This window comes from Xenopus laevis, chromosome 5S, assembly GCF_017654675.1.
Source record: "Xenopus laevis strain J_2021 chromosome 5S, Xenopus_laevis_v10.1, whole genome shotgun sequence".
Lineage (NCBI taxonomy): Eukaryota > Metazoa > Chordata > Amphibia > Anura > Pipidae > Xenopus > Xenopus laevis.
Genome location: NC_054380.1, coordinates 59,946,794 through 59,957,077, shown reverse-complemented (window position 1 = coordinate 59,957,077; position 10,284 = coordinate 59,946,794). Strand labels below are relative to the sequence as shown.

Genomic DNA, 10,284 nt, shown 5'->3' with positions numbered 1-10,284 from the left:
TGACTAGATTGAGCTGAACCATTCGTGCAGTTATTAAGTGAGCCTGTGAACCCAGACTCCTCTATTGTATACACTGATGAAAAGAACTGATTTAACACATTTGCCTTATCTGTATCTGTTACAACCATACTGGTACCATTGTTTAATGGAGCAACACTCTCAACCTGCATCTTTTTACTATTAATATATTTAAAAAACTTTTTAGGGTTAGTTTTCACCTCCACCGCAATTAACTCTTCATTTATTTTCTTAGCCTTCCGGATTGCTGATTTACAACATTTATTACAGTGTTTATATTCATTAAAATGCAGCTTCTGTCCCTACAGATTTGTAGTTTTTAAATGCCTTTCTCTTCTTTCCCATTAACTTCTTTACTTCTGTATTAAGCCACACAGGATGATTCTTAGAGCTTCTACGTTTAGTCCTTAAGGGAATAAATTGAGAACAGTAATGATTTAATATCATTTTAAAGGACAACCATTTATGTTCTGTGTTTTTAGCTGAAAACCTAATGCCCCAATTAATGCTCTGTAGGGCAGCCCTCAAGGCAATAAAATTAGCTTTTGCAAAATTCATGGTTTTCGTTGCCCCAGTATATTTTTGTTTTTTGCACCAGACATTAAATGATATAACATTATGGTCACTATTACCCAGGGGTTCAATGACTTGCACATTTGCTATAAGTTCTGGGTCATTTGAGATCACTAAATCAAGAATAGCATTTTTTCTGGTAGGCTCCTCAACAACCTGTGCTAAAAAACTGTCGTGCAATAAGTTTATAAACTTGTTCCCATTAACTGATCTAGCAGTACCATTGCTCCAGTCAATATCTGGGTAATTAAAATCCCCCATTATCATTACTTTACCTAAACTAGCAGCCTTTTCTATTTGCATTAGGAGCTTTGTCTCTTCCTCCTCACTTACATTAGGGGGTCTATAGCATACGCCTAGAATTAATTTGCTGGATTCTTTACAATTGGTGAAGAACTCCACCTTGTTAATCACTGTGGTATTTGGGATTTGACATCCACAATTAAATGGCCCATTTAGAAAGCATGGGATGGGCTCATTGTGAAACAAATATGTTGTAGTATAAGGTACACGAAAAAAGAAGTCAGTTATATAAGCATCACTTCCTTAACCAGAAAAAGAAAAAGGGGCAAGTAAAAAATGCTAGTCGTCTTGAGAAACATCCAGGTGTCTTTTTCCAGAATGCATTCTAAAAGGTTCCTACCAGTTAAACTATTGTTTAAGTTGATTATACATAATAAAATGACCTTAATTGCTTAGTCATAAAACAAAATTGGTCACCAAAATATTTCACTTTTTTGGGTGAATTGAAAACACGTAAGTTGTCTTACACATGCGTTCTAAAGAAATATTGTTTGAGTCATTTAAGACTGTAAAAATGTGTATGAGCTACTTAAATATCAAAGCGATTCTTCCTCGCCATATCAAAAGTACATCAAAGTTTGTTAAATCTCATTTGAGAGAATTTAGTACCACCTCCACTTTTCAAATGTGTCTTCGGGTAAAACATCAAAATTGACTAGATCTCTAAATCATCAGGTCGAGGTCTGCTACTAGCGTGGCTGCTTGCTCTACTAGATGGTCTTTGGTCCAATATAGTCAGGGGCTGCATCTCGTGTACTGGTGCCATTTTCTTAGTATTCTGATGTTCATCAGAAAAATCAAATGGCTGTGCATGAGTGTTAGAAATTGTGCTTCCAGCTTGTCCCATCCTGTTTTGTTCTGCACTGTAATTTGCCCAGTTTTGTTCATTCGCTTGCTTGTTATAATTGCGACAGGAAGAAGGATTTCTTTCTCCAGTAACAAGCTTGTAACCAGGTGGAGACATGGGAGCAGTTGGAGAAGAACAGCCATTAAAATAGGCATATTTTGGGGAGCCACATTCCTTCCCTGAAACCACAGCATCATTTGTGGCAGAATATGGGTCTTTTTTCCCTTTGATGCCATCTTTGATACTTTTGTAGGTGACATAGAATAGCTCGATGATATTTAGAGCAAGAGAAACTATAGATACTATTAACATGAACCAGATAAAAATGGTTTTCTCTGTGGGTCGAGAAAGGAAGCAGTCTACTTGATGTGGGCAAGGATTTCTTTTACATGTATAGATGGCACTTAAGCTAAACCCATATATGTACCATTGAATGCAAATGAAGCCAACTTCAAATACTGATTTAAATAAAATACTGATGATGTAAGTGCGAAGCAGTCCACCTCGCATCTTGACTTTTCCATGCTCTTCAAGGCCATACTTGAATTTCTTTATTTCGATTTGTTTAAGGTGCATGTCTACATTGGCACCTTCATTCTGAACCATTTTAAGTTCTTCTTCTTTCCTGTTCAACTTCTCCTCTTTTCTCATTAAGTAAAACACATGGGCTAAATAAAGCAGGGTAGGTGTTGAGACGAATATGATCTGAAGTACCCAGAAACGCACATGAGAGATAGGGAATGACTTATCATAGCAAACATTCTCACAACCTGGTTGCTGAGTATTGCAGACAAATGCTGATTGTTCATCGCCCCAGGCTGATTCCACTGCTGTCCCTAGCAAAAGGATTCGAAATATGAATAGGACAGACAGCCACACCTTCCCTCCTGCTGTGGAATAGGCTTGAACTTTGTCAAGAAGTCTTCCTAAGGCACTCCAGTCACCCATACTCAAAAGTGGTTGCCTAAAATCCCAATAAAGGTACAAGTCAGTATGATAATGGAATTATTAGCATTAGAGACTAACTGTGGACAAACATCCTACATTACAAAAACGGAATGCTTATATTTATCCTGTATTTCATTCTAGTCAAGTGTCATATACAGGCAATAATCACACTCTAAGCAATTAATTACTTAATAATTGTGAAGTTTTCAGAATGTAATCATAAAGTTCTATTTCATATTTTTGATATTGAAATACTTTTACCAGAGAAACGACCATAGATGTGAAGACTCGATGTGAATGCAAAATATAGAGACTGAATAGAGACAGTTTTTTCTTTTTGTTGAGCAATGAAAGAATGTGAGAAAGAACGATAGCAATAGAGGGCTAGAAAAAAACATTGAGAAAGAGAAGCTCAGCAAAGGAGAGTGCCAGAGATGAACATGGAATAGAAATTAACCAAGAAGCAGGCAAAAGCAAGAATAAGAAGGGCACTAATGAGTAAGAATGTGTTGAGGTGCTGCAAAGAGAGAGGGAAAAGAAGAGCAGTAGAAGGCTCACAGATTTCAATTCTGATGTTGCTTGACTAATGCTCCCAGCATACCTTATGCCTTGACAAAATAAAGTATTTTTGGTTTTGCAGTTCCCCAACCACTGAGTAAAGTGTTGTTCAGCAACAGTATTTTGATTCCCTTTTTAATTCTAATTAAGATTTAAACATTGTCGCTCACCCAATCCTTACTTAAATTTTGGTGGGCTATAATTCCCAGCTCAATACAACAAATTAGTAATGAGTAATGCATGGAGGAGGTTGTAGTTCTGGAACATTAATAATGCTGTTAAATGAAACTTTTCCCTAGCTATCTACAGTGGTCTAATACATGTATAATTAAATTCTAGCAAAAATTCAGTCTTGCTTTGTGTGCATGCTGTACCTCTTCAAACGTGAATATCAGAGCAGCATTACATGCATTTTCTCTAAGGGTAGGACTACACTGGCATTTTCTGTGCAATCCGATGCGCTGCGTCTGCATCCGACAGTCGTGTTGTGACGTATCAACTCTGCGACACCATCCAATAATGCATTCACTTACCTTATTTCTGTTGCATGCGATTTGCCGTCTGCGTTTTTGCGCAGCGCGTCGGACGCACAGAAAACGCCCATGTAGTCCTACCCTTAAGCTCAGCTTGTAGCTTTCTCACTTCTCAGGTGTAATATTGGCATGGCTACCCCCACATAAAGCAGGTTAGTTAACAACAAGGTTAATGCGGTGCTGCTAGTAAGCAGGGTTCTTGTTTATTGGTTACTACTTCGAGGCTAATTCACTAAAACCCGAAGTTGCATCAAGGGCGCCGAACGCTGGCGAAGTTGCACTACCGTTACTGGGCCAAGCGAAGCAAAGTTGCGCTAGCGTTGCCTAATTTGCATACGGCGGGAAGTTAAAGTTCAATGGACGTATATGTTGCACTGAATACATTACTACACAAGCCCGGGAAACCTTAATAAAATAAAATAAAGTTGTTATATTGCCCTACACATGAGCCCAGTGTATCGTTTATGTCCCATATGTTAGGAAATGTAGGGGGAAGAAAAAAAAATGTATGCTCTTTTTCAGCCTATCACCCTGAAAAAGGAAAAGACGCTAGCTACTCCTATCTACTTAATTGCACTTCACCTGGTCTGAGGTGGCAAAGGCAAGTCTGTTGCAAGAGGTAATGTTCAGTAAAATCCACATCTTAGTGAATTTGCGTAGTTCCGTCCATTCGCCAGAGCGCAAATTTGCCAGACATTAGGGATCGTAGTACTGCTAGAGTCTCTTTCGCTAGCGAATATACACCAGAATAAATCAGCTAAGTACCGAAAGTGATGTCACACTGGCGAATGTTCGTGAGTGTTTGTTTTGATACATTAACACCATAAAGTAAATTAATTGCAAAATCAAACAAAAATCTGTGTTGCTCATGTAAGCACAAAGGTTAACTAAATGTATGGGGATGTCTCCAATGAGATGTTGTTCTGCACATGACTTGCTCATTTATAACAGTACTGTCAGTCAAAGGGCATGAATTGCCTTCCTAAAAAACAACTTTCCCTTTTTAAATGCAGTGGGGTCCTATCAGAGATTTGACATGTACCAGTTGCTTTTACTTTCCTCTGGGAAAGCACTTTGGAAAGAAAAATAATTAACATAAATATTTTTTTTTTAATGTCAGGACTATGCTAAAATATAAATCAAAGGCAGCAGTTAAAAACACAGATCAGATCAATAGAGAGAATTTCCATAAATATCATATTATTTCATAATAATAGTGAACCCGTTTGTAAGTAAGAGCACATATGAACATTTCAACCATATATATCCTTAGCTAATATTCACTTACAAACAGACAGTCATTGCAACTGTATATAGACTGCAGGATATAATAGAGAGACAGAAATAAATTATAGATGATGATGATGATGATGATGATGATGATAATAGATAGATAGATAGATAGATAGAGGTATATTTATCAAAGAGTGAAGTTAATAGTGAAGTTCCGCCACTAGAGTGAAATGCCGCCACTCCCCATTCATTTCTATGGGATTTTTAAAGGCATATTTATCAAAGGGTGAACTTTCACCCATTGATAAATACGCCTTTCAAAATCCCATAGAAATGAATTGAGAGCTCTGGAATTTCACTCTAGTGGCGGAACTTCACTCTTTGATAAATTTACCCCATAGATAGATAGCATATTAGTTATGTAAATAAAATATCTTTTTTAAAAAATGTTCAAGTTCCTTTCAAGTCAACTTTATAGGGTCAAGGGTTTGGAGTTACAGAGGTCTGATAATTTTTTTGAAAGACAGAACAATATGATGTCTCTGGGACATGTTCCTGTCACAGAAAAGGAAAGATTATTTCTTTTTTAGCCTTCTGCTCAGCAGTAAAATTTTTACAGAAGAAAAATGCAAAGTTCAAATAGTAAGGTACATTGGCAGAAACTGCCCATGATATTTATTTTCTGTAGAGATAATCTTTCAGCTGTGTTAGATGTTTTAGAAGTGATTTAATTCTGTAGCAAGAAAAACAGCAGGCTTGCAAAAACATAATTTTCATTCATAAGGTGGAGAAATGCTGAGTAGTGCAAGAACATTGTCTTCAGTCCTGTGTGGTTTCTTTTTTTTAACTAAATTAAACACTCAGATGATACAAAGGTTTCTTAAGAACTGGACAGCGCTCAAACACTGGGGAATACTGTATGGTTCAAAGCACAGAGCTTAGAAACCACTGTATGCTGTATCATGTTTTTTTGTTCCATCCTTAACTTAAAGCCATAACCTAGTTAATGTAATGCTGAAGGGCTTTACACTATTCTGCAGCAGGCTGTTTGAGTTAGTGGCACTGGTTTGCAAACCTTCCCAATTACTTCAACGTGGGATGTGGGGTGTCTAAAATTAGCCTATATAAATATTCCAAAGTTTATAGACTGATTCTGAAATGTAAAGTACAGAGCTGGCTTGCAGCTGTGCACAAACATCTTACACAAAAATCAGCAGATATATTGTGTACTTTAGAGGATTCTCATTTATGCTTTTTGGAGAAGGGTTTTCTGAAAATAAAGTCATATTGCAAACCATATACTGTGTCAGGACTACCTAGAGAAACCCACTTTTACCAACAGACCCCATGCATCATCTGGGGACCCCGTGCCATAATGAAAGGTACTAAATCTGTATTTGCAAGGCCACAGAAAAGACTGAACTTCCCCCCTTCAATGTGTTTCAATGAACAACAATTAAAATGGTACAAGGCTAGTCAAATCATAAATATTGGAGATTGTTTAGTTAGAGAGGAATAATATTTCTAAAGGAATATTTGTACTCATGTGGATATGTGCAACATACAGGTTGAGACATATTTGTTATTAGTCCATTATGAGGCACTATTTTGAAGGGGCCCATTCACTAACTTCGACCATCGAATGGGCTACTTCGACCTTTGACTACGACTTAGATTCGAACGATTCAAACTAAAAATCGTTCAACTATTCCACCATTCGATAGTCGAAGTACTGTCTCTTTAAGAAAAAACTTCGACCCCCTAGTTCGCCACCTAAAAGCTACTGAAGTCAATGTTAGCCTATGGGGAAGATCCCCAAAGGCTTTCCAAGTTTTTTCTGGTAATCCTTCGATGAATGGATTAACATCCTTCGAATCGTTCGATCGAATTGCGCAAAATCCTTTGACTTCGATATTTGAAGTCGAAGGATTTTAATTCGCCAGTCGAATATCGAGGGTTAATTAACCCTCGATATTCGACCCTTAATACATCTGCCCCTTAGTATGATCTAACAAAGTCTTTTTTTAGGAAAGGTTAAATATTCTATAATCCATAGGCTCTGTCACCTCTTAATCATACTGCTCTCGTATTTCATAGATCGAGAGGTGCCATGGAGAGGAGCCAATATTTACATTTCAAGATTTCTGAGGAAAAACATTTGATAAACACAGCAAAGGGCAAGATTTCAGTAGTACAAAAGCAACTTGTGCTATCCAGATGTTACAATGTCAGAACACAAGGTAGTGATAATTCCTCCACATAGAATGTCTATGATTCCTAAATAAAAACCAGGAGTTATGAAGAAAGAACCCTGGTTCTCCTCTAAAGCCACAAGGCCTACAAGTGCATCACTCTGCTGCATTCTCTAGAGAGAGTAGGAACTCTCAACGCACTGATTCCACTCAACAGGACTCATAAACACTTAAGGTGATAGGAATCAACACCAAACTTGAGTCATTCTGGGGCAAAGTGATGGCTCACTGCAAAGCATCCTGTTACAATGAATGGAACATATAGGAAGCAATGTCTCATCCATTTGATTGTTTGAGAGAGAGAGAGAGAGAGAGAGAGAGAGAGAGAGAGAGAGAGAGAGAGAGAGAGAGAGAGAGAGAGAGAGAGAGAGAGAGAGAGAGAGAGAGAGAGAGAGAGAGAGAGAGAGAGAGAGAGAGAGAGAGAGAGAGAGAGAGAGAGAGAGAGAGAGAGAGAGAGAGAGAGAGAGAGAGAGAGAGAGAGAGAGAGAGAGAGAGAGAGAGAGAGAGAGAGAATAACATGCCACACTAGGTGATCATAATGTGGATAACAGATTCTGTCAAGGCACTACATAATTCTGTCAAGGCACTAAATAACTGGCTTGCTGTGAGTGTAAAAGACTATGGTACATAATCACTCTAAGGCAACTTTCTATACAACAGTCAAAATGGCCATTCTATAATTAAATCGATCTCTAGCTTCACATTGCAATACATTCCCTACCCCTCATAGCTAGCATGCAGCAATTCATCCTCTCTATTACATTCTTAACACTCCGTGAATGTTATGGTGCAAGAGGAAAGAAGTGATGTGCAAGCAATTAGAAAAGGAACAAGCAATGTGAAACTGCCACATAAGTGAATCTTATGGAAAAATGATTGTTCTATGTTCAAATAAAATGTTTTACGACAGCATGTGAAGCAAAGTTCAGTTTTCTTAAAAGTAATGGAAACATCAGCACACACACAGCAAAAATAGAAAACTTTTAATTAACAAATTTAACTAGGAAAACCACTGAACTGGTGAAGTTGTGGCTTTTTTTCAGATGCAACTATTTTCCCTGCATACGATTAACTGCTACAGAGTCATGTCTCTTTCCCTTAATGAACTAGGTAAAGAAAAATAATTTAGTCATACATTACCTTGCAGCTCCAAGATGGAAAAAAAATCCCAATTTCCAGGCAGTTCTTGAAAACTAAAAGGAGCAAGTTTAAAGGACATGCACTTGGACCTGTCTTTTTAAAGTTTAAAAGCCTGTTGCTTTCTGCTGACTTCCTCCTCTTACTGAAGTTGTTAAAACTTTTTCCCCCTACTTCAGCCTCTGCATCAAAGCTTTTAAAAAGTTTGCAAAGCACAACTCCGCCTTCAGGGTGGACAGAGAAGGGAGGAGAGGAAAATATCTTGTATGCAGAGAGGGAGAGGGAGAAAGAGAGAGAGGATATAAAATTAAATGTTATAAGGGTAAGGTATAATAGATGGTGTTGTTAAAATGTTTAGGAACCTAAATGATAAATGCAGCAAAGAATTTGATGAAAAAATCATCATTTATTTAAACTAAAATCTATGCTTCTGAATTAGGTATAATTCAGAAACATAGATTTCAGTTTAAATAAAAGAATCCAACAAACTGCATTTAGGCTTGAAACATTGCTCTGTTAAAGTCTGATGTTCTCGACGGGGGATACATGAGCATTTAGTTCTATGGCTATTTAAATTTAAGTATGTGCAAGTGGAACATTGATGAAGCATTCATTTAAAAGAGCAGGTCTCTTAAAGTAAACATGTTGGATTTTATTGCATATTGACATTATGTGGTCCAGGAAAGATTAGTATTTCCCCATATTATATACCATGTGTAGTGATGGGCAAATTTATTTGCCAGGCCCGAATTTGCGGCGAATATTTGCCGCTGGCATATAAATTAGTGAAATTGCCGCAATTTTTTTTTTTCGGACACCGCATCGAAAATGAGACGCCAGCGCCATTTCTCACATTTTTCACAGTTTCACAAATTTCGCTGGAAATTTGCGAATTTTTCAGCGAATCGAAATGGGACATATTCGTCCATCACTAACCCTGTGTTTTATGGAAAGTGACAAAGGCAGAAAGCATATGATTTCAAAATGCGTACACACACTTCCAATGCAATTATACACACACGTAAACTATGACGTCTGATTTTAATTTCAGGAAACTGTTATAATTTACTGCCTTCCCATGATGATGCAGAAATTAACAGCTTTACAGTGGTCACAATGTGAGTTACTGTATTTAAAAAGTTCGTTACAAGCGAAGATGCCTATACTGGACAGCTACTTTTGCCTGATACTTTTTTTTTAAAATGTTTAACCTTAATTTGGCTATAAGATACATAAATGTTTTAGTTCTTAAAAAGAGTTCAGAGATGGTCATTTAGGACCAGACACCTATATAATACTAAGGCATGTGCTTTAAGAATCTTTCAAACAAATCAGAGACCTGTACATGAGCTAGATTACGGAGCATTAATAAAAGGCTAACTAAACAGGCAGCAGATTGGTAAGCAGAGGATTAGTTTGGATTTTTAGCATTTGCTTACTAAATATCAGTTTAGTTTCTTAATTAGTCAAAATGAATAAAAGAGTGGGCACAAATTCATTACAAGAAGAATACAAGTATGCACAGTTGCCTTTGTCTAAATCTTTAAATACTGGGAATAATAGCTGTGCTGTGAAGGAAAACATTAGACTATACAATTGTATAATATCTGCATGGGTAACAGGTTTCTAGCTTTTTGCTGTGTAAGTCTGACTGCAGAATAAGGTTGCTTTTACCATCATAACAAGTCTTCATATGGCCTCTAAGGAGAGAAACACTGTGCTTTTACCATGTGCCCACTGATATCACACATTACAGCAGCCTACAGTGTCAGTTATTGATTTGCATTGACTACTGGTTTAGAGACTGGGCACATATATTGGGAACTTCTTATTCATTGTTAGCGTCAAGGCTCTAGAGCCCAAACCACACTTGCTACACTGT

The 10,284-nt window shown here is 37.3% G+C and overlaps 1 protein-coding gene across 1 annotated transcript; it reads right to left on the bottom strand.

Moving 5' to 3' along the window:
- Positions 1–894: 894 nt before the first annotated feature.
- gja1.S (gap junction protein alpha 1 S homeolog) lies at positions 895–8,865 on the bottom strand. Its single transcript, XM_018265359.2, has 2 exons — positions 8,406–8,865; positions 895–2,705 (listed from the first exon to the last, which is right to left on the bottom strand). The coding sequence occupies exon 2, from the start codon at positions 2,687–2,689 to the stop codon at positions 1,550–1,552; it is 1,140 nt and encodes a 379-aa protein (XP_018120848.1). The 5' UTR covers positions 2,690–2,705; positions 8,406–8,865; the 3' UTR covers positions 895–1,549.
- Positions 8,866–10,284: the final 1,419 nt, after the last annotated feature.